Raw genomic sequence first — 26,163 nt, 5'->3', positions numbered from 1 at the left:
TGGAAAGTTCGGCTTGCCGACGTGCTGTCTTCTGGAGATTTACTGTCTCGTGACATTCTGTACCAACACACGTCCCGCTTCACAAAAAAAACTGGGAAAAGTATATTCAGCGTCCATGTTGTGAAGCTAAATCACTTGAAATCATCCCGCCTCCAGTGAGTGTTGCATTTATTGCCACAGACAGAGTTCTTCAGTGTTCTACAAGACCACGTCGATGAGGGGCAGTATGTCGACATTGCTGAACTGCAGAAGTGCAGATTTTTCATGAATTACAAGACAGAGTTTGTTGGAACTTTCCCAGGATTTTTTGACATCCAGGTTACTGAATACACAACTATAATTACAAATAGTTTCACCAAGTTGAAGGCTTACCAAAGTTATACTCGACCTATAAATGACCAATGAGGTATTTACACCAAATTTAACTTTGATTAATACAGCAAAAGTGGGTTTGTTCATCACGGCCATTTTGAAATCCAAGATGGTCACCATCCATAACTTCAAGAAAATTAAAATTGTGTGTTTTTAACATCTTGGCATGATAAATGTGGGTATTGCCACGAAAACAGACGTCATATGACATCACAGCCTGAGTTATTATGAAATTTGGTGGAACATGGTGGCCATTTTGAAATCCAAGACGGCCCCAAAATAGTGAATGAAAAACATTGTCACCAATGGATTTTTGACACCTTGTCATCTACTCCAGCAATAAAACAAGATATTCCATATTTGGTAAAATAAAATTCAATCCCATATAATCCATCATAACATCAAACACAGTAACCTCGTTTCAAATATCTGAGTGATCTTGTTCCCTCGTGGATGAAGACTTGATAAATATTGATGAATAAGTCACTTGTGTTCTTTACCGGTGAATGCAGAGCTTTCTTTTGGGGCTCCCCTTCTTGTTGAACCAACGTGACGGATCAAATGTGATCAGAACATAAAACAAAAGGAAGGAAATCGCGACAAACATGACGTCACGAACCACAGACATCCCTCCATCCTCAACAGCATCATTCTGGATAACCTATGGAAATGGACAAGGGCAGGGGTAGGAGGAATGTTTATTTCATTTAAAATTAAAATAAACAATATTTTTACAATTATTTTACAAAATCCACAAGTTCATGACAAAACAACAACATGATCTTGAAATTTTTCAGAATACAAACACAATGGGTCATGGAATGTTCGAGAGTTTATCGTTTGTACTCCGCTTACAGAGTGTGGGTTTGCACGAGGATTTGCACAAGAAAAAAAGTACCGTTAGGCAGTACCAGTGGAAGTACAGACCTGCCTCGGTGAATATGAGGTTCAGGTGTTGAAGAAACTGTTGAACTGGGTGATGATGAGAGAGGAGATTCCAAGGGCACGGAGGGAAATCATTCTGGGATCATTATTTAATATTCCACTAAGTAGATGTATGTATTTTAGATTGTAAAATACCACCTGTCGCTTTACTGATGGGAATACAATGAGGAGGATCAAAAATTAGGGGGGGAGGGGGTGGAGGGGGAGAAAGGAGGGAGAGGGGAGAGAGAGAGAGTGGGAGAGAGAGAGAGAGAGAGAGAGAGAGAGAGAGAGAGAGAGAGAGAGAGAGAGAGAGAGAGAGAGAGAGAGAGAGAGAGAGAGAGAGAGAGAGAGAGAGAGAGAGAGAGAGAGAGAGAGAGAGAGAGAGAGAGAGAGAGATAGAGATAGAGATAGAGATAGAGATAGAGATAGATATGGGAGGAGGGTGGATGGGACAGAGAGAGGGGGGAACAGCAGAGAGAAGATGTCTTTGCTTTACGGGCAAAACAAACACTAACACACACACACACACACACACACACACACACACACACACACACACACACACACACACACACACACACACACACACACACACACACACACACACGATTGGCCATTATCGCCAATTTTACTGGAATCGGTTGATTGAAGTTCGTGTGATGACCGACTACATCACGTCCGGTATACAAACCCCAAACCTTGAGGAGTTTTGAGCCTTGTTTTGGGGAATTTAAATAAACAAATTATATAAACAATGTTACATTCTCGACGTTTCAAGATGATGAATTTACTTGTGATGTTATAAAAAGTAAAGTCGGCTCCATGGATGTAAATCTGTGTATTCGCTTTGTGTTCCCTTTTCTGTCACGTGGTGTTTCTTGTCACCAATCACTTGGTGAATTGAACTTAAACTCGAACTTCGATCGGTGTTCGATGGGACAACCCATCATGTTCTGAACGATCCAACTTGTGAAAGGAACACACCCCTCACTCACACCCCTCACTCACACACCCTCACTCACACCCCTCACTCACACACCCTCACTCACACACCCTCACTCACACACCCTCACTCACACACCCTTACTCACACACCCTCACTCACACACCCTCACTCACACACCCTCACTCACACACCCTCACTCACACACCCTCACACACACCCTCACTCACACACCCTCACACACCCTTACTCACACGCCCTCACTCACACGCCCTCACTCACACACCCTCACTCACACACCCTCACTCACACACCCTCACTCACACACCCTCACTCACACACCCCTCACACACCCTCACTCACACACCCTCACTCTCACCCCCTCACTCACACATCCTCACTCACACACCCTCACTCACACCCCTCACTCACACACCCTCACTCACACAGCCTCACTCACACATCCTCACTCACACACCCTCACTCACACACCCTCACTCACACACCCCTCACTCACACACCAACCCCCCATTTTAAATCCTCCGTCCGGACCTGATTTACCAAACTACAAAGAAAGTAACTCCCATGGTGTTTTGTTCCTTCCCCGAGTACAATACATTGTTATTTCTCACAATCCCCCCTTACCTGTTGTGATGGACGGGACGTTCCACTTCCGAGGACGGTGAACACGAACAGCGCGATGGGAAAAAACATGGCTGCTGCACGGATATCCACGAACTGAAGATGTAACGATACCGCTCTGTCTTAAGAGTTCCCTATTGTCAGAATTCACATTGTGACGTCACAATGTACTGTGGCCACGCCCCCTTCCATCGTTCACATTGCTTTTCAACGCTCAGAACACCTCGACTCAATTATCTATCCTTTGACAATCCACAAAATAGATAGGATGTGTCTTTTTGCGATTTGCGATTTATAAAAAAGGTACTTTTGTGATAAAAGTCGAAATCTCCATTTTCAAACTTCGCCGTGACGTCACACCCATAAGTACACCGCGAGATCCGTCTCACATTGAATACGGGTTACTTCGTGGTACGATTTAACTCAAACGGAGAATAATATTCGATTTTCCACAAAAATGCCGAGTCGATGAGTCCTTGCTGCTTGTACGGTACGTAATCCAAACCGAGATAGTTTCATGCTCCACCAACGGTGGAAACACCCAAAGTTTGCCAAAATTGGACGAGGTTTCTCTGAAATACCCAAGTGTGGATCGGACCTAAAAATGTTCACTTTTGTGCTCAGAAGATGTCAGAGAAGAACTGTGATGGATCAACAGAAATGGCGAGATCTTGTGGTTATCCACCACAAATGGGAGAGGATGCCATCCCCACGATGAGGAGGAAGAAACAGCCGTCGTTCAAAACCCGAACACCATCTCTACCCAGCTCCCAGCACATGTTCACAGAGGACCACTCCCCCTCCAACGTCCCCCACAATCCTCCATCAACCATCGCCCCCACTCGACCTACCAACACCCCAAACGCCCCCCTTCTCTCCACCATCCCCCATCAAGCATCACTCCCACAATACCCACCTCTCCCTGAGCACCACTCGAGGCCCCCCCCCCCACTGTGGCGACACATCGACACAGCACGCCACAGCACGGACACGAACACGACAGTAGAACACAACATGCCCTGACCTCAGACACAAATGGTGTGCAAAGAATGTTTGAAACGGGACAATCCCGTGACATACAGGACACCTGGTCAACCTGCGACGGTGGGACAAAGCAGTCGTCACCCATTTTGCAAATGGTCTCCGTGCTGTGTAGATGCCGTGTCCCTGTCCGTGCTGTGTCTGTGCTGTGTCCATGCCGTGTCCGTGCAGTGTCTGTGCCTGTGCTGTGTCCATGCCGTGGCCGTGTCTGTGCTGTGTCCATGCTGTATACGTGCCTGTGCTGTGTCCATGCCGTGTCCGTGCCTGTGCTGTGTCCATGCCGTGTCCGTGCCTGTGCTGTGTCCATGTCGTGTCCGTGGCTGTGTCCGTGCCTGTGCTGTGTCCATGCCGTGTCCGTGCCTGTGATGTGTCCATGCCGTGTCCGTGCCTGTGCTGTGTCCATGCCGTGTCCTTGCCTGTGCGGTGTCCATGCCGTGTCCGTGTCTGTGCTGTGTCCATGCCGTATCTGTGCTGTGTCCATGCCGTGTCCGTGCCTGTGATGTGTCCATGCCGTGTCCTTGCCTGTGCCGTGTCCATGCCGTGTCCATGCCGTGTCCATGCCGTGTCCTTGCCTGTGCTGTGTCCGTGCCGTGTCCATGCCGTGTCCGTGTCTGTGCTGTGTCCATGCCGTATCTGTGCTGTGTCCATGCCGTGTCCGTGCCTGTGCTGTGTCCATGCCATGTCCGTGCCTGTGCTGTGTCCATGCCGTGTTCGTGCCTGTGCTGTGTCCATGCCTTGTCCGTGCCTGTGCTGTGTCCATGCCGTGTCCGTGCCGTGACGACGGTGGAATCAGAGATCGAAATGCACTGTTTCTCTGTGTAAACCACCATTTTGATCAAGTTTCTGAACAAAGATAAACTCTCTTGTTCCTCATCACATCCTCACGGGAAAGAGGAATCACAAGGACGATATCAAGGGCAGACAAGGAAGATTAAATAAGGGATTTCACCTGAACAACCCAAACACCTTGAGGACCTTTCAACCTTGTTTTGAGGAATTTAAATAAATAAATTATATAAACAATGTTACAGTCTCGACGTTTCAAGATGATGAATTTACTTGTGATGTTATAAAAAGTAAAGTCGGTACATGGATGTAAATCTGTGTATTCACTTTGTGTTCCCTTTTCTGTCACGTGGTGTTTCTTGTCACCAATCACTTGGTGAATTGAACTTAAACTCGAAATTCAATGGTAAATAATACTATCGATGGTTCCAAGTCCGAATTCGACAGTACAACCCATCATGCTCTGAATGGTCTAAATTGATGAAGCAACACCCCCCTCACGCACACACCCTCACTCACACACCCTCACTCACCCCTCACACACACCCCCCTCACACACACACCCTCACTCACACACCCTCACACACCCTCACTCACACCCCTCACTCACACACCCCTCACTCACACACCAACCCCTCATTTTAAATCCTCCGTCCAGACCTGATTTACCAAACTACAAAGAAAGTAACTCCCATGGTGTTTTGTACCTTCCCCGAGTACAATCCATTGTTATTTCTCACAATCCCCCCTTACCTGTTGTGATGGACGGGACGTTCCACTTCCGAGGACGGTGAACACGAACAGCGCGATGGGAAAAAACATGGCTGCTGCACGGATATCCACGAACTGAAGATGTAACGATACCGCTCTGTCTTTGGAGTTCTCTATTGTCGGAATTGGCATTGTGACGTCACAATGGACTGTGACCACGCCCCCTTCCCCTCGTTTATATTGTTTTTCAACGCTCAGAACACCTCGACTCTTTCATCCAATCATTTAATAATCCAAAAATAGATATGGTGTCTTTTTCCGATTTGTAATTTATAAAAAAGGTTCTTTTGTGATAAAAGTCGAAATTTTATAATTATATATATTTTTGTTCTGATTAATATCTTCCGCTGAAAACCACGTGACCCAAGGTTGAACAACACGAATCCTTCATGTTTAAAATCTTTTCCACCAATGAGAACAGGATTTAAAACGTTCGTTGTGATCAGTTGGGATTCTGATTACAAACATCGTACAACACACGTGTGGTTATTTAATTTATGTTATTCATGATAAACCTTGTTATAAAGGAGTTTACACACTGACTAATGGTTCACCTCGTTATTAGTTTATATCCCTTTGGTGGTTGTGTGAATGAACATTCATGTTTGTGTGTGTACGTGCGTACGTAATAAATAGATAACCTTTTATATAATCACACCCAACCACCTCGTTCTCTCAACACATCCACGACCCCAGGTGGACCAAGGTGATGTTTCCCCCAAGTTTGTTGTCTGTATAATCGAACATTAGTAAATAAGTATCACGTTGTTCGGGAGAGAGAGATCGACTCCGTGTGGAGGGACAGCTCGGGGAAAGATGGCGGCCTCGTCACATGATCACAAAATGATCCGTTTAAAACCACCATGGGGTTCATGAACTCGAGTGTGGGGATTATTCTCTCCACGGTTGGTGAAGGACGAACGATTGATCCGAGTTGAGCCGCTGAACATTTAAAATGGCGTCCGACATGGTGAGTGGAAGAGAGTCGTTTGTTGTCGTCCTGGTTGTTTAACTAATTAAACAAAATCCACTTCGTTCAATAGTTCTGGTAATGGTGAACTAAATTAATTATTAAATATTGACGTGTTGAGTGTCTCGTGGATGGAGATGTGGAAATACTCGTCAGGAAAGGATCGTCAGGTTGGGACGTGTCGTGATGACGATCTCTCGTTTACCCTGAACTTGCAGCCTTGATTGGTTCTCTGGAAGGATGCAACTGATTGGCTAATATTAGTCACGTGTTTGCTTCATCACAAATATTATCAAAATAATTAATGAGTAAAAAAGAAATTAATTAACCACGACACGTCTTCAAAAACCTCCCCGTTTATTAATTAATACTCCGTGAGGTTCTTCTTCTTCATCATCCCCGTTGCTCCAGTGATCACCCGGACAATTATGGATCTTCAACTTCCAGGATATTTTCACTTCATCACTGAGATCTTGGTATTTGGTCATTTTCTTGATTTCCTCTTAACTTCGGTCAAAATCACTGAGAAATGACGTGTGTGTGTGTGTTTGTGTGTGTGTGTGTGTGTGTGTGTGTGTGTGTGTGTGTGTGAGTGTGTGTGTGTGTGTGTGTGTGTGTGTGTGTGTGTGTGTGTGTGTGTGTGTGTGTGTGTGTGTGAGTGTGAGTGTGTTAGTGTGTGTGTGTGGTCAGACATGAAGCATAACATATCATTCTTTTTGCTCACCCCACTTATTTTTGGATTCGCTGTAGTATATATGCAAGATATCCCTTATTATCGGGTTTTCCGTGTGTGTGTGTGTGTGTGTGTGTGTGTGTGTGTGTGTGTGTGTGTGTGTGTGTGTGTGTGTGTGTGTGTCTGCAACGCGAGGCTCCACAGCACAAACCAGTGAACCGATTTCGATGAAACTTTGCCGACATGTGCAGTATTTGTTGGGAATGTGCGCGTTTGAATTTCGTTGCCGAGCAACCACCCGTTCCTGTGCATCGGCCGAAAAACCGCGAACAGTATTTTCAATACCTGTCCTTCAGTTTTGAATATAGAGAAACGAGACTTCGGAATTAAACACTTCGAGATATTTAGAAAATTTTAATCAAGCCGATTTTTGATTGAGGTTTTATTTTTCAAATGGTGGTCATTCAAAAATCGGGTGTCTATTCAACGTCATTTTTTATGAGGGGCTTTCTCTCTTGTTTACCTTCTCTCTCTCTTTCATGAAATGCAACACTTTCCTCCCACACCTCTGTTGCTCCCTCGCACCTCCCGTGATGAATAGCGACATTTGCTGAGGTGTCAATCTCCCCCCCCTCCACCTTTTCCTCGCTCTTCCTTCCTTTCTCTCCTCCTCCAAGCTTCCCCAACCCTCCTTGCCCCTCCTCTCTATCCCTGCCCCCCCCATGATGAAGAGCAACATTTGCTGAGGCATTAATCCCCCCACCCCTTCCTAGCTCTTCCCTCCTGAGAACAGTCTGAGAGTCTTTGAGAAAGTAAAAAATCTGCTTTCTCAAAGGGGAAGGTCATAAGTGTTTGTGAAGACATGAGAAGGAAAAGAGTTCCAAAGTTTGGCAGTGGAGAGGAAGAAACAAACATCGCAACGTCCCATCCTTGAGTTGCCAATGGCCACTCAGTGATCACGTGATGTTGTTGCTTGTCGAGTATTCCTTGGTATCGCTTATGGTGGAGGTACACAAGCAGCAAGTTCTTGTGAGCAGAAATCGAAGTAATATCTGTAAAGATGTTGAACCATCAACAATGACGGGGATAGAGCGGGTGGAGAGAAAGCTCGAGATGGGAGAGCAGAGAGAAGGAGGAAAGCTGAAAGAGGGAAGATTGGATATCAAACCCCGATGCCAAACTCTTTCAAACGCTTTTGAGATATCAAGGCCTCCAGCAAAGGATTCCCCAAAGTCTCTCCGAGAAGAGGCCCAGATATTCATAATGTAAGAAAGGACATCACGTGTAGATCTTGCCTTGTGAAAGACGTATTGATGGTCAGATAGAAGACTGAGATTTAATATAATGGAGAAAATGGGAATTGAGAAGATATTCAAAGACTTTGGAAACGGTGGAAGTCAGAGCAAGCGGACGGTAGTTAGGAGGGTTTGAATGATCATTCTTTCATATTTGCTGTGCTAAGGTATGTTCCAGGTAAGAGGAAAAGTTTGGGTTTTTAAACAAAAACGAAACAAACGAGCAAGCACGGGTGAAAGTTCTAAAGTACGTTCCTTCAAGACACGGGGAGGACTGCCATCTTGCCCGGAGGCCTTGATTATGTCCAGAAAGAGGAGTATTTTTTGACTGCATGAAAAGAGATGACATGGAGGGATATCGGATTGGTGAGGGAAGCATCAGAGGGAGATGGATTGTTGGAATCATCCAGTGTGGAGTTGCAGGAGAAAAGAGAAACAAAAAGAGTTGCTTTGTCAGTCGGAGAGACGGTGATAGTATCATCGGAACAGAAAAGCAAAGGAAAGGTCGAGCTACAGAAGTTGTTGGAGATACTTTAAGCTCAGGACCAGAAAGATCTATTAGTGGAAGAGGATGAGAGGATGTCACCTTTCTTTTGATTCAAGGAATGCTTCACCTCACATATTGTTGTGGTTCCGGTTGCGGTAATGACCGCCAGACGGAGCAGTTGGGCCGTCTCTCACCGAACACCCTGAATTGAAGGTCGTAACCCTTGGATAACTCCAAAGGTCACGGGTCCCTTCGCGGATTGTGGACGCCAATATTTCGTCGGCGTGGGGTAGGATTAATTGTCCAATTCCGACATACCTAAGTACCCACGTCATCTAACTACCGGATAAATCACACCCTCGGCCGACTCTGTCCGAACCGAGTCAAATTTACCGACTCTGGTCTGGCGGAACCGAGCGGGAATTACCAGAGCCGCGCAGGTCCAAATAACAAGTTATGGCACAAACGGCCTCACTCATTCTCAAGCCCGAACCATGCTGGGTCAATGTTAGAAACGACAGGCAATGAACTGGAACATTTAACAGATATTTCTTTGCAATAATAAGAAACAGTGCTGACTTATTCCGAATTAAATGCAATGTACAATGAGCAATCAACATTTATACAATTTCTACTTAAAGGACGGCGCCACCACTGACACACACACACACCAAAAAGAAATGGGGCCGGCCATTTCAATTTACCTGAACACCCACGTCTTCCAAATTACCGGGGAAATTCACCCTCAGCGGAGCTCGAGCGGAACGAGCCAGTATCGTGCTCGAACCGTGCGTAACCGAGCGGATGGTTACCGAGATCTGTCGGTCCAAACGTACATTTACGGCAACAACGGCCTTTCTAATTCCCCAACACGCACCGTGTTAAACCAATCAAAGAAACACAAAAACGAGCTGATACATTTAACAAATAGGGTATTTATAAACAGTAGGTGGGGAAGGAGGGAAGCATGCAAGGGCAGAGTTATCACGATTAATAAGAGATGCAAGGCAAATAATGTACAGCGAAGGCACTTAACAATTTACTACTTAAAGGAGGGGCACACCGACAGACACACACACACACACACACACACACACACACACACACACACACACACACACACACACACACACACACACACACACACACAGATACCCAGAAGGACATGGACCTGTCCATCTCGTGTGTTGCCTCACACGAGCGCACCAGGCCAGCGTCGAGAAGCGGTCCGAAGAACCAGGTGCCAGCGATGGGACCAGCAGAGCCCAGAACACGTGCTCAAGGAAACGGCCCGAAGAAACAGGCGCCAGCGAGAGAGATTAAAGTCCAGAGCTCCGCTCAGCGCTCGTCCCGACAACCAAAACTCTCCTCTTTTTTCCAGCAGATGCGCCACACTTATCCTCGGCTCTCCTTTTCTTTCTTTCTCTCTCGTGCCATCCATTCAGGCATGGCCCTCTCTCATTGGCTGCCCGACAGCAATCTCGCTCGCACCCCTCCGATTGGCTGAGAGGGGCGCCATTCCCGTATTTGGAGTGAAATCCAAGATGCCAATGCCCCAAAGAAACCCCGCCTCGCACATTGGACTCCGCCCACGTACGTGCCGACACGCACGTAGGCCATGGCGTCGGTGTGAGGAAGCAAGGTGAGGGTGATGCTGCTGTTGTAGTTATAGTTGATTTAAAATAAAAGATAACCCTGACTGTCAAAATAACTCCACAGCGCATGAACATTTAATTACCCATTTAACAAGGGAAAGGGAGCGATCTATCCACATTTACTTATCAAAATAACTGAGCTATAGGACCTGTATGTTGAGTGCTCATGGCTTCCAGATTCGTAACAATTGAACCAAGAATTGGTTGTAGAGATAGATTTGAAAGAGAAAGGGATCCAAGTCTCCATTCCTGCAAAAATCACCTCAACCATACGTTCAGCAGAGATAGAGACATTGCTCAAGGAGGACAGGCTGTCGTCTTTCCAGGGAAAGTCAGAAAAAAGTTTTGTAAACCAGTCCAGTCAGCATTATTGAAATGCCAACACTGGCATTTCATCGGAGCAGTCGGATGAGAGGAAGTGGTGTTGAGTAAAGTGATGTTCACAAGATTGTGGTCAGAAGAACCAATTGGAGGTGAAATTGTAGTTGCAATGCAACGGATTGGAAGTCAAGAATAAATCTAAAGTATTGGCAGTGTCGTCATGACGATCTGGGATATGGGTAGGGTGGGTGATAATTTGTTCCAAATCATAAAGAATGGAAAATGTTTGAGCTTCAACCCCAACAGCAACCAGTTGGGAAGATTTTCCCATCTCCTCTCTGGCCTCCTCCCCCCCCCCCCGCCCCCCGCTCTGACTGTGATCTGTCCCTCGCCCCATATTTCTGCAGGGTGCTCAAGGTCTGCCATCAACCCCTTTTGGGAAAACTACCAAAATCAAGAATCACTGCTCACATTCATTCTTTCATTCTTCTTTTTCCCCGCCTTTGGAACAAACTGCCACACTGCCTTCAATCTCACTTTTCCCTCCAGGTCTTCAAGACAGCTGTTCATCACCATCTCAGATAATCCCCATCCCAAACTGTGATATTTTCTTCCCCCATTAACACCCACCCCTCCCCTCCTCCCCCAAATCCATCTCCTTCCAAATTCCCAATTTTTTCTTCCTGAGAGTTTGTTTCCATCTGCATCTTCTCCACCCCATGTGTCCTTTCCTCCCCTCATCCCTTATTTGTTCAACTCATTTTATCTTTCAACCAAACTATTGCCCTCCCCCCCACCAACAGCACTCCCCCCCCACCCCCTCTTTCTTTTGTTCCTCTGCTCTGTTGCATTTTGAACTGTTCAATGTTCCCGCTCTTCCACGAGCGTTGACTTTGTAAGTAAATAAATCTAGAAGCATTCAATCTGGCTTTGCGAAAACTAGAATTGTGTATAACAATAATAATAATAATAATAATAATAATAATAATAGTAATAATAATAATAATAATAATAATAATAATAATAATGATGATGATGTAAGTTATCTGGGTGGGTTTTGCGAGGAGGGCTGAACCAGCAAGAATGGTTGGTGCGATAACTTTCCAATCAGTGGGACTCCAGAGGTAGAACGTTTCCCTTTCTAAAACCTCCTGAGATAAATGATTGTGGGTACTCCAGTGACCATGGGATGAGAACACACCTGTATTGTAATTCCAGACGTTGTGAGCTCTAATTTCGATGAAAGGTTAAAATATCAATTTGGATTTTTGGGGTTCAGAATCTGAGCTTGTCTCAGAAGAATTAGTTACTCTTAAATTGCTGATTTAATTGTAGTATAAACCCAGCTGGTTCATTAATGACCTTTAAACAAGGGGTGATCTGAAAGAACGTTGATGAAGTTGTTTCATCGCGTCGTATTGAATTCTGATGTACCGTTTTCACAGTTTACCATGTGGGCTGTTTTACAGTTTGTGTATTACAACAACGTGTGGAGTAGAGCCCAGTGTGACCCAAATATTGTCATAATGTGGGGAAACTCAAAAGAAGTGGACAATGAAGATTGGTGGTGGCAAGGTCTACTTTGGGGAGATTGAGTTGAGCAACAGAAATGTTACAATCTAATGGGTCTGTTGATGCGCTCTTCACGTTGGCGTATCGGTGGCATCTCGATCTGCTCAGCGACTCGGATATAATCAATGATGAAAGCAAGGTAAAGTTGGAGGGGGATGTGCGGGTTCAATTTGATTCAGGTTCCTCCATACGGGGACATTCATTATCATTTCCATCACATGAAAATATGAGGACATTTCAATGTTAATACCCGAACGTCCTCCACTGAAAGAATTTGATTTACTGTCAGTAGTTTATCCGTGCTGGAGTTCAAACATGTTGAGGGTGATGATAATATTCGTGTGAGCTTGTTGTTGAGTGGGATGCTCCATTTTGAGTGAGCCTGCAGAGGAAGCCAAACATGGCCAGGAAATTGCGCAGGAGCACAGAACAGAGAATTTGAACTGTGAGAACACCAACAGCTGGAGCTTTGGTTCAGCTGGTTGTGTAAAACCACAGTGGAGGGAGGTTAAAATTAAATGAATGTGTTTTGTTGATATGAGGATAGAGTACGGATGCTCTCCCTCTTTGTACCTATTTTGATGTCTGCGGCCGCTAGAGATAACAGAGTCGGGTAATGAGCTTTTGTGTGGAGATGAAACTGTGATGAAAAATCGTGTGACAGACAGACAGACAGACAGACAGGAGTGAAAACATGACTTCGTTCCACATTCACTGATGGAGGTAATTAGAACATGAGAAGGAGACGAACTCGAGAAATCCAAAGTTTCAGGTTGGTGATATTGGAAGAATTTTCAAGTGGAAATCACAGTTTGAAAAAGGTTTCACCAAAAGATAGACTGATGAGTTTTTAAAAGTCGTTCATATTTTACAGTTTCTTGGATTGTAAATTATATGATATGAATGATGAAGATGTTTGAAGTTCATTTTATTTGCAGGAAGTTCAGCAAACAAATAATTTAAAGAAGCAATGACGTCACACCTCAAATCATGACCTCAACAGATGTATCCTTTTTAGGTAAGAGGTTGGAGTTTCACACTTCTCTGTGACGTCACTGTGAGCACAAGAGGACCAAGCTCAGGAGAACATAACAAGAGGTATCTGTTGAGATCTTAATTATTATCATCGGAACCAAACCCCGGGGAGAACCCTCCCATTGCGTTGCACCTCACATTCAACCCCCAAACCTCACATAAAACCCCCAACCCTCACATTAAACCCCCAACCCTCACATTCAAACCCAAACCTCAAATGAAAACCCATAAATCATTTCCGGTTAATTTTATTAAACAGTCCAATATACATACATATATATATATATATATATATATATATATATATATATATATATATATATATATATATATATATATATATATATATAATGTGGAGGCAGGTCAGCAACCGGTGAAGGTGAAGTGACATTGGAGGATGTTCAGCAGCCTGAATCAGGTGACCTGATGGCAGAAACTCGGTAGAATCTGCTTGAAGTGTTGAATGACATGTTGAAGAAGATGGGGGTGTTCATTGAAAAAAAGTTCAAGGCATGTGTAAGTTTCTCCCTAAAGGCAGTTTGTGCACGAGCATGTTGACCTGAGAAAACAAAATATAAAGATCGATGATGGAAGAAGTTTGTGTCGATCTTTGCTGTCAATAATCATATCCATGTGAGACGATGAGTTTTAAAATAAACCTCTTTGGCTGCTGTTGAGGGGTCTTCAAAGCTTGGTGACCACCCCGAAAAAATGCCTTTGTTGTTTTTTGTTTCGGTGTGTTCACCCATCCTGAAAATGAAAACAGTTCGGGGATCAGCAATGATATGTTAATATTAATTCATTATTGATGTTGAGGTTGATAAGCAGCTTTTATCGTCGAGGAGCCAACTTCCAAAAGGGGGCGAGAAATAGAGCTACTGTTGAAGCAGACTTCCTTTTTAAATGGTCGTTCGATGATTAATCTGCTCAAATGTGACCAACAATGAACTCGATGCACACAAATTGTAGTCAATGACTGTTACACCTGTTTTCCTTGATTATTGCACCTGTCGATTACTGTTTCAATTAGTGACGTATTAATTTCTCTGTAACTCTTCTATTGGAACCTATTATCAAACCTATTTTAATTAAATGTATTTTATTGGAACTTGTACCTTCTTTTGCTTTGCTGAAGGCCTAATGCCAACTCTCTTAGCCTTTCCATGCACCCAATGTTCTTTCCTGCTGCTGCTTTAGTCCCCTGTCTCCCCTCCATTTTCCTCTTCTCTCTCTCTGTTAAATTTCTTATTGAGTGCCCTGCCATCTCTTGACAGGTCTGTCTAAAGATCAATGTCATGTGAACAGCCTGAATCTGTCCAGAATTTAATTTTTACAGTTTAATTTTTTACCGTTTTGTGCGATCTGCTTTCATCACAAAATATTAACATAATATTGTTGCGGATTCGCGCCCGCCGGCGTGCTGACGGCCACGTAACTCGAATCGCGGCACATCGCCCACCGGACGGACAATCCAGTCGTGACCCTCTCGGACTAACGCCGGGAACCAGTCACGGGTGGACCTTTCGGTCTCACCGCGATCGAGCCAATCAGCCCCCGTGTGGGATAGGGTTGCTCGCCAAATTCGACCTACCTAAGTACCCACGCGGAGGGTAGACCGGGCGATCGCACCTCGCCGCAGGTCGACTTCGGACACGGGCCACTTAAGCGACCCGTTCCGCACTATCGGGATAACCGAGCGGTGTTATCGTCGACCTCGACGGTTCGATTAATTATCGGGCGTATTCAGCCCACTACCAACCCTTTACGTGAAGCAAGATGAGGATTCAATGAGAGAAATGACGAAGCGAAGCGGGAAACAGTTCAACACAAAGCACATTTATTCGCGATGAACGGAAAGCACACATATTCAATTCCACCAAAAGCACACAGAAAAGAAAAACACAATTCAATTTACACAAAAAGCAAATGCGACAATGCAGATCTAATACCGATTACACGAGCACACGGCAACACTTATACAATTTTACTTCATAGACGGCGCCGACAACACATACCCAAAACCAAGGAAAGAATACCCTCAAGGATGAGGCGGGCCTGAGGCCGAGACCGGGTCGGGCCTACCCGTCTGGTGATGAGACGCGGAGCGGCAATGGTGCCTCAACTCCGCGGGCCTCGCGGGCAGTGTCTGGTAGGGGGTGGGAAAGGGGCCCCCTTGGTCGCACTATCTCAGCGCGGGGGGAAACAGGAGGGGGTTGCTGATGCTCGGGGTATAGAGGATTTTTATTGCCCCGCGACGAGCGTCTCCACCTCGGCCAGGTCGCGCTGTCGGCCTCCCTGGGGTGCAGCTCCCTGCACGACGCGAGCACCCCCTCGTCTGCCCTCGCCGCCTCTCCACAGCTCCGTCCCCTCCGCTCCGACTCCAACGCACACGACGACGACCAGCTCCTTCTTGCCAACTCCACCGCCCGCGAAGTCTTAACTCTCTGTTCCCTCTCGACTCTACTACTCTACTACTCTCTGGACTGACGAACACGGTCGCTTATATCAGCCCCGTGGCTTCGCCCTCTCATCTTTGACCCCCTCCCTTCGACCTTTCACCTCGCTCCCCATTGGCCCGAGAAAAAGTGGGCGTGAATGCTTTTTGATCCATAAATTTGCATATATCGATCGCCCTCCAACGCCCTGGGGGCGGGGCCAATTCGCCCCTCGCTCACCGATTGGACGGCAAAAAGTGGGCGTGTGTCGTTTTTGATCCGTTTTTGAAGCACAAAATCCGTGATTTTGTACACGCTGTTCGGCGCGCGCCCTGCACGAGTCCAACACCGGTACCCACAAGCGGCGCAAGAACGGTGGCGATGCGACGGTTGCGAGGTGTGACGTGAAGGTCGTGGCGGTTGTGGTGAAGCGGCGTTGTGGTTGGTGGTTGATGTTGTGACTGGTGGTGGTAACAATGGCGGTTGGTCCAAATTAAAGATAGTAAAAGAAAAACGGCTATCCTGAAGAGTCGCAGCACGCATAAATGACATGTATTCCCACTAGACAACGGGTTTGGGCCAAACTACACATGTACTTACCGAGATACCTCACCTAAGGGACCTGAATGGTGGTTTGCGAATTTGGTAACCACAACAATATACTAATAGTCGCTGCAATTATTAATAGTCGGCAGTTGCTGAAAACGAAGAGGTTCGGAGACAGCACACACGGATGTGGTGCAAATGGGTATAAGTGACTGTGTTTGTGTGTGTGTGTGTGTGTGTGTGTGTGTGTGTGTGTGTGTGTGTGTGTGTGTGTGTGTGTGTGTGTGTGTGTGTGTGTGTGTGTGTGTGTGTGTGTGTGTTTGTGTGTGTGCACCTGCATGCTTGGGTATGTGTGTGGTGGATATCGCTGGTGCATGAGCATGGTTAGCATGGACCAGGAGGAGGTTGGAGAAACGTGTTTGGGGAGGAGGGAAGCATGCATGCAGGGAAGCCTTTGTTGGGTAGATAGTGTGGGTTTGAAGATTTGAATGCTCCCATCTGGTTTTCGAGAGAACACCGTGGTTAAAAAGAAAACATTGCTGTTTGGGTGCATGCTATCGCCCCGGTAACGCCCTGCTATGCTGCCTTCCCTCCGCTTCTGCTACCTGCCCTCCCCTTATGTATCCTGCCCTCCCCTTTTGATACCTTCACCTTTCCCACACGCTGCCTTTCCTCCCCTCACAATACCCTCCTCCCAAACCCCTTTCACCACCATGCAACTCTCCGGAAATTGAAGAGAGGAAGGGCTGTCAAGGAATGTACAAATTGGACAAATCAAAGGATGTTTTGTTTTTTCAGAAGTCGGATCTGTTGCTTGGAATAATTCCACAATTCGTCTCAGGTGAAGAGATTCTCGACCTCGGGAAAATGTGGAAGTTAAATAAAGGCGTGAACACTGGCGTTGCTTTTGATACGATTACAGGAAAACGCCCTTCCTTCCAATCCTTTCCCCTTCCCTCATGCTGGCCTCCTCCCAAAGCCCCTCCACCCCCCATAGAGGTCTCTGGGTGGTGTCCGGGCATTGTTCAGTGTGACCCATTTAAACGTGTGATTTTGACATTCCCAATTTCATTCAATCCTGAATCAAGTCAATCAATCCTTCAAGTCCCCCATCAAACGCAACAATGATATTTTGGCACATTCAGTGCATTGGAATGATTAAAACTTTTGGAAGTCATTTACCCCCAAAATTCTGTGAATTAATGATTAAATTTGATCATGATGATGTGATCGATGTTGTGGGTAATTATGTATTGTATTGGTGAAATTTGATCAAGATGATGTGATCGATGTTGGTGATTGATGTATTTTATTGGTTAAATTTGATCAAGATGATGTGATCGATGTTGTTGGTGATTATATTTTGTATTGGTTAAATTTGATAAAGATGATGTGATCGATGTTGTTGGTGATTATGTATTGTATTGCATAAATTTGATGCAAGTGATGTGATCGATGCAGATGATTATTAACTGCATTGGTAAAATTTGATCAAGATGATGTGATCGATATTGTTGGTGATGATGTTTTGTATTGGTAAATTTGATTAAGATGATGTGATCGATATTGTTGCTGATTATGTCCTGTATTGGTAAATTTGATCAATATGATGTGATCGATATTGTTGGTGATTATGTTTTGTATTGGTTAAATTTGATCAAGATGATGTGATCGATGTTGTCAGTGATTATGTATTGTATTGGTTAAATTTGATAAAGATGATGTGATCAATGTTGTCAGTGATGATGTATTGTATTGGTTGAATTTGATAAAGATGATGTGATCGATGTTGTGGGTAATTATGTATTGTAGTGGTTAAATTTGATGAAGATGATGTGATCGATATTGTGGGTGATTATGTACTGTATTGGTAAATTTGATTAAGTTGATGTGATCGATGTTGTGGGTGATTACGTATTGTGTTAGTTATATTTGATCAATATGATGTGATCGATATAGTTGGTGATTATGCACTGTATTGGAAAATTTGATAAAGATGATGTGATCGATGTCAGTGATGATGTATTGTATTGGTTAAATTTGATAAAGATGATGTGATCGATATTGTTGCTGATTATGTCCTGTATCGGTAAATTTGATGAAGATAATGTGATCGATGTTGTGGGTGATTTTGTATTGTATTGGTTATATTTGATCAATATGATGTGATCGATATTGTGGGTGATTATGTATTGTATTGGTTATATTTGATCAATATGATGTGATCGATATTGTGGGTGATTATGTATTGTATTGGTTATATTTGATCAATATGATGTGATCGATATTGTGGGTGATTATGTATTGTATTGGTAAATTTGATGAAGATGATGTGATCGATGTTGTGGGTGATTACGTATTGTGTTGGTTATATTTGATCAATATGATGTGATCGATATTGTTGGTGATTATGTATTGTATTGGTTATATTTGATAATATGATGTGATCGATATTTTGGGTGATTTCGTATTGCATTGGTTATATTTGATCAATATGATGTGATCGATATTGTTAGTGATTATGCACTGTATTGGTAAATTTGATGAAGATAATGTGATCGATGTTGTCAGTGATTATGTATTGTATTGGTTAAATTTGATAAAGATGATGTGATCGATATTGTAGGTGATTATGTATTGTATTGGTTAAATTTGATCAATATGATGTGATTGATGTTGTGGATGATTATGTCCTGTATTGGTAAACTTGATTAAGATGATGTGATCGATTTTGTTGGTGATTATGTATTGTATTGGTAAATTTGATTAAGATGATGTGATTGATGTTGTGGGTGATTACGTATTGTGTTGGTTGTATTTGATCAATATAATGTGATCGATATTGTTGGTGATTATGTGTTGTATTGGTAAATTTGATAAAGATGATGTGATCGATGTTGTCAGTGATGATGTATTGTATTGGTAAATTTGATTCAGATGATGTGATCGATGTTGTAGGTGATTATGTATTCTATTGGTGACATTTGATCAATATGATGTGATCGATATTGTAGGTGATTATGTATTGTATTGGTAAATTTGATGAAGATGATGTGATCGATGTTGTGGGTGATTACGTATTGTGTTGGTTATATTTGATCAATATGATGTGATCGATATTGTTGGTGATTATGCACTGTATTGGTAAATTTGATTAAGATGATGTGATCGATATTATTGCTGATTATGTCCTGCATTGGTAAATTTGATTAAGATGATGTGATCAATGTTGTGGGTGATTATGTATTGTATTGGTTAAATTTGATCAATATGATGTGATCGATATTGTTGGTGATTATGTATTGTGTTGGTAAATTTGATGAAGATGATGTGATCGATATTGTTGGCGATTATGTATTGTGTTGGTTAAATTTGATAAAGATGATGTGATTGATGTTGTCAGTGATTATGTATTGTGTTGGTTAAATTTGATTAAGATGGTGTGATCGATATTGTTGGTGATTATGTATTGTATTGGTAAATTTGATTAAGATGATGTGATCGATATTGTTGGTGATTATGTATTGTATTGGTAAATTTGATTAAGATGATGTGATTGATGTTGTCAGTGATTTATGTATTGTATTGGTTAAATTTGATAAAGATGATGTGATCGATGTTGTCAGTGATGTATTGTATTGGTTAAATTTGATGAAGATGATGTGATCGATGTTGTGGGTGATTATGTATTGTATTGGTTATATTTGATCAATATGATGTGATCGATATTGTTGGTGATTATGCACTGTATTGGTAAATTTGATAAAGATGATGTGATCGATGTTGTCACTGATTATGTATTGTATTGGTTATATTTGATCAATATGATGTGATCTATATTGTTGGTGATTATGCACTGTATTGGTAAATTTGATTAAGATGACGTGATCGATGTTGTCACTGATTATGTATTGTATTGGTTAAATTTGATCAAGATGATGTGATCGATGTTGTCAGTGATTATGTATTGTGTTGGTTAAATTTGATGAAGATGATGTGATCGATGTTGTGGGTGATTATGTATTGTATTGGTTATATTTGATAAAGATGATGTGATCGATGTTGTCAGTGATTGTGTTTTGGTGAAATATTGTCGGAAATCTCAAGTTTATCATTTTATTGGTTTCGGGAAGATAATTGATCGTGACGACCTTAAAGGAAAGTTCATGACAAAAGGTCAGATTGCTTCAGGACTAAAGTACTGATGGAATTAAATATCTTGGTTCTTGGGGACACACAACTTACGTGAGGTTCACCAAGGCACCATTGTTTGAAAGTGTCATCTCCTCCTCTGGCAATGGGAGTAAGTAATGTGAAAAGTTACTCAACATACCCCGTCTCACCCACATTGAACGACTTTTCTCACTAAAATGATATATTTTTTGTCCATCATCAGGAATGTAAAGGGCAAGGGCTTATTCTCGGACCAAAACAACTTTTACATTTTGATTTAATCCGTTGATAAAGTTGCTCATGGAAAATTTGTTTTTCATTCTTTGGGTTTTTTACCCGAATGGGGAATGTTGAACTCGCACGTACCGGGATACATCTTGTGGTGTTCACTTTCCAACCTTTTGGCCTCGTTGTCGAAGGGTCGTTATTGTTGTTGTTGTTCTGATAGGGAGCGCCATGTCACCCCCAGGGCTTTGCTCACCTCCCCATTACTTGCTCCTGGCATCACGTTGGCCATTTTGTGTCGGTGTAATTGCGCAAACACCATGAAGGCGTTCAGGGTCTCTTGGTGCGCTCCTCACGTTGGCGTATCGGTGGCATCTCGATCTGCTCAACGACGAGGATAAAATCAATGATGAAAGCAAGTTGAAGTTAGAGGAGGATGTGCGGGTTCAATTTGATTCAGGTTCCTCCATGCGGGGACATCATGATCATTTCCATCACATTATAACACGAGGACATTTCAATGATAATATTCGAACGTCCTCCACTGAACAAATTTGTTTTACTGTCAGTAGTTTATCCGTGATGGAGTGAAAACATATTGATGGTAATGAGAATATTCATGTGAACTTGTTGATTACGGACATCAACCAGGTGTGTTTGGAGTACCTTGATCTCCTCCATTCATAACTCTCTCAATCACCTCCTCTCTCCTCCTCCTTGTTTGGTCTCCTATCACAACACTCATTTGCTTCCTTTCCTTCTTATCTCTCAATTATATTTGACGAGATCTCAGAAAACGCTGCTTGGACGAAACGCACAGCCTCAAAGGTTGAGAACTTCACTTGTTTGTGTGGTTGCCAGGGCAACAATGAGGTGCACTGACGCAACAAGCATCGTGATGCCGAAGTTCAAACCGGTTGATAATGATAATACAAGTTCCTTTTTGGGGAATTTGAAGGCAGGATCAGCCTGTACAATGTTTGGATTGCTCGATCTCCCTAAATGTATCTTTAAATGATGAGTGTTGGCAAGGAAGCAGCACGGATAATTTCTAAAGTGTTTGCCATGACACAGCCAGGGTTTGAACCGCTCACCTCCCAGACTCGGACCAATTACACCACTGAGTATGATGAAAATTTTCATGTTTTCAGGAGTGGGATTCAGACCTGGGGTGTGCTTGAACGCACCCCCGAAATGAAGAGCAGGTTCGGGAACGAAATTTTATTTAATTATTTGTGTGGACTATGGCGGACCAAGATGAGCTGCTCCAGGTGGACTTTGGTACAACAATTTTCGAAACATCCATGTCGCAGGATGGCAGCTTTCAGGGAGATCTTTCCCTGGAGGAATAGCAAGAGATAACTACAGGGGCAAAAGAGACTCATGATGTTCGGGGACCCCCACTGCCAACTTGACGTGGAGCTTCCCCGGGAATCCACACCGCATCGTCGCTGATCGGCCTCACCAAAGCCACTGGATACGAACCAGTTTATGGAAATGATGAAACAGGTGATGGAACGTTTGGAACTCGGACAAGACAAAATGAGCATTGAAATGAAGGAGGAGATGAAGGCAGGTCAGAAGGACATGGAGGTGTAGTTGGTGCAGGTAAAGGGTGATATGCAACGGATGGATCGGAGGATGGCAGACGAGATCAAGGTAATGTGGGAGGAAATGAACGAGGAAAGGAGAAAGAACGAGGCCTGCGTGAGGGACGCACAGCGTGAAATGGCGGCTGGTCAGGCCAAGGGCAACTTAGGGGAAACCCTGGGGCCAGCGCCATGACGGGTAATGGGAGAGCAGGCTTGAGGGAGAACGTACAAAGCCGGAACACGAGTCAGTTGGCAATTTATTTATGGAGCCGGATCGTGAGAATATATTTACAAACAAAACAAACAACAGAAATGGGAAGAGAGGAGATTGGGGCACGTGCGGTGAGGGATTCGTGCAGGGAACGCGTGACCCCACAGGGATGCACCTTCGTGCGGCGGGAGCTGTTGGAGTTCCCTGATCAGGAGGTGGAGTCGGCAATTGCCTAAGACAAGTACGTACTGCCCAACGGTACAGGTGGTGAACATGGGGTTCATGAGGAACCTCTCCATGGGGGTGTGTGTGTTTGTTTCTGTGTGTGAGGAGGCACGTGTGCATTGTGAAAGTCCTGCCGGTGCGCCATCCGAACTCACACCTGAGCCGGCGGCACGGGTCGAGGTGGTGGAGAAGGTGCGGTCGTCCAGCGAGCCGGATGCCGAATCGTGATTCGAGCCCGAACGGAACGAGCCGATCGGAGGGATTTTGCAGAGGGCGCTGCATGTTGGAGCATGCATGGCTGCCGCCCATTGCAGAGACAGAGTGATTGTAAATACACCTGTCAGGTGTTGTATCGAACCTGGCGGTGAAAAAGAAAACGCTGCCAGTTGGGTGCGTTTCACCGCCCCGGTAATCACTCCAGAGAGGGACGGGGAAACAAGGTAAATTTGGGGGTCAACAGGATCCCATGTGAGCCTTGGAGGAAAGGAGCTGGGGGTTAGAAAAATCCCCGCGGTGTTCCCGCTCTAATTGGGGGATGAGCGGAGCACCGTGCACTGCAGGCTCGGGGTCACGTGGGACCCGTGTTGTGTACACAAACACCGTGGAGCGTGCGAGGATGTGCCGTGCTCGGAAGCCAGCGTGATGCGTGGTGCACGGCATGTGCCGTGCGTGGGCCGTGCTGAAAGCACGTCCGAGGTGGACGTGTCCACTGCGGTTGCGGGTGGGGGCTCACGGAACGTATCCCCGGAAAAGGCACCGCAGGAGGTTCGCGGCACGAGTGACAAGGAATGAAAGAGAAACTGAACAACAACAACAACAAAACAAAGGCAGAGGGTGAGGGAGAGAAAAACTAATAACCTGGAAAGGAAGGAGTGTACCTTGGGAGAGTTGGGGGAGAAAAGATCTGTGTAGGGATGACCTGAGGTTGTGGTGAACCACTGTCTTGAAGCCTTGAAGGAAAGGATGGGATTGAACCGATTGAGGAAGTTGGTTGGCCAGATGAGAGAAAACAGGATGAAATGAGTGGAGGTGAGAAGTGAACCTGAATTTTGGATGTTTTACCAGAATTGGGTTACTGGAAGAAAACTGCACCCTTCAGAAACCTGAGGGGGACAGGGCAAGAAAAGAGCGGAGGGTGCAAGACCAAAAAGAGGCAGTATAAGACAGAGAGGACACCAACCTGTCTGGGATGTGAAAGTGAGGCCCAGAGACTCGACTTCATTGCCAGAGATTCCAATGATTTTGAGGGTCATGGTTTCCACAGCTTAAGAAGTGCTCGGTATGAAACAGATGCATCATTCCAAATGGGAGAGCAGTACTCCAATACTCCATAAAACGCACTCCATGAGAGTACCTCCTGTGCAGTCCACCTGATAGTGGTCTCCTTGGGTTAAGATGAGGTGGTCCCTTCAGGTGGGTGACTGGAATGTCCTATCCCGAAGAGAGGATGATTACATGTCTGTTATGATCTGAGTTCAAACGTTTGAACATCGGTATTGCAGCACTCTCTGAGGTTCAGAGACTGGATCATGGTGAGATCATGGCAGCTGGTTCCACCTACGATTGGTCTGGTCACTCTGATTGTTACCATGCCCAAGGAGTTGCTGCAGCTGTGTCCAATAAGCTGACTCCAATGATAATTGAGGTAACTCCGGTCAAAGAGTGTATTATGAGACTCAGGATTCATCACTACTTGGTTGTCGTTGCCCTGGTCTCTTTGGATGTTCGAACTGAGGCACGTGATCTCACTGTGCTGAATGCTCGAAGGATGCCCATTCGACGTCACGCTTGTGTCTGTGGTTGATCAGTGCCCCAGGCGAGATACTCGTCTCGTCTTGGGGGATTTCAATGAATCGACTGGAACTGAAAGGGATGGTTAAGAGACGTATGTTGGTCCGTTTGTTTCTGGAACTGGGAACCAGAATAGCACGGAGTTCTTTGACTTTGCAAGAACTCATGGAATTGGGGTGGCTGGTTCATGGTTTCAGCACCCACAGGCTCATCGCTGGACTTGGTATTCCAACGCTGGTGGTGTGCCAAAGGAGATTGACAATGTGATCATTGATGGTCCCTGGATGATGATCCAGAACTACAGGGTCTTCTGGAGTGCTCAGTTCCTCAACACTGACAACAGGCTTGTGGTAGCAACTCTGAAGTTGCACCTCAAATCCGGGAGAATGGAACCATCCCAGCCTCGGCTGGGTGTTGGCAAGCTCAATAAAGAGAGGGTCACTGAAGAGTTTGAGAACAGGCTGAGTGGGGATTTGGGGGGGGGGGGTTTGGGTGCTTTGGGGAATCCTGAGGAGTTGCGGAGTGCCTTCAAGATTACCATACTTGATGTTGCCGGTGGATTTCTTGGAACTCACCTGAAGGTGAAGAAGAATATTGTGTCTCATCGGACAGTGGAGACCATTGACCAGTCGCAGGGCCAGGCTTAATGGCAGAGATGAGCTGTTAAGGGAGTTGATGTATAAAACTGTACGCATGCTGAGGGTGGACAAGGAGACCTATATGTGACAGAGTATAGCATCACCTGTGGACAGGTGATTCTTGTCCTGCTTACAGGATAATTCGCGTTTCACGTTCCCTCGGTGTACTGCAGTTCGAGCAGAGGGTGGTGGGCTCTTGACAGAGGATTCTGAAGTGAACACCCGCTGGGCCGGTTGCTTTGAGCGGCTGTACCAGGCTGATCCCCCAGCTGTTGAGTTGGATGTTGGTGATGTTATTATCCCTGTTGCTGACCCTCCAATCAACTGTGGTCTACCTTCGTTTGTGGAAACACAGGCTGTGCTGAACCGGTTCAAATGGGGTAAATTGCCTGGAGGTCTTTGCTTGAGCACCATCACCCAGAGCAGTCAGGCTTTGCACCAAAGAGTTCAACGATTGACCGTATCCTTGCCATTTTTGTCCTCACCAAACATCGACGAGAGTTTCGGCAGGGGCTGCTTGCAGCCTGTGTTGATCTCTGTGAAGCGTTTGATCCAGTGAATCGGGATTCCTCCTGGAGAATTCTTGGTCTTCATGGGTGCCACCAAAACGTCTCTGATTTCTGATCGACACTCTGGTACTGAGAGTTCTGTGAGATGTGGTGATACCATCTCTGACTTGTTTCCAGTTGCGACTGGAGTTCATCAGGGGTGTGTACTGGACCCCACACTTTTCAGCGCTTGCGTGGATGAGATTTTACGAAGGATGTTGGAGAGATCAAGCTGCAGTGCATCGTTTGGGAATGTCAAGATCTCTGACATTGATTTTGCAGATGATGC

At 44.8% G+C, this 26,163-nt stretch overlaps 2 protein-coding genes across 5 annotated transcripts in view; one reads left to right on the top strand and one right to left on the bottom strand.

The window, feature by feature from the left end:
* Positions 1–26,163, top strand: part of LOC147023943 (uncharacterized) — a 209,820-nt gene that overhangs the window by 30,923 nt on the left and 152,734 nt on the right. The window lies entirely within an intron of this gene.
* The window catches only part of LOC147023945 (uncharacterized), a 46,110-nt gene that overhangs the window by 5,124 nt on the left and 14,823 nt on the right, over positions 1–26,163 (bottom strand). For both annotated transcript variants that reach the window (XM_085889976.1, XM_085889977.1), the window contains exon 2: positions 873–1,033. In XM_085889976.1, the coding sequence (XP_085746102.1) occupies positions 873–1,033 (161 nt within the window). The remainder of the gene's footprint in view (positions 1–872; positions 1,034–26,163) is intronic.

This window comes from Eptatretus burgeri, chromosome 7 (genome assembly GCF_056783735.1).
Source record: "Eptatretus burgeri isolate ZD-2024b chromosome 7, Ebu_testis_v1, whole genome shotgun sequence".
Taxonomy (NCBI): Eukaryota; Metazoa; Chordata; class Myxini; order Myxiniformes; family Myxinidae; genus Eptatretus; species Eptatretus burgeri.
The sequence above is the reverse complement of the archived record's forward strand: the minus strand, read 5'-3'. Positions and strand labels throughout refer to the sequence as shown.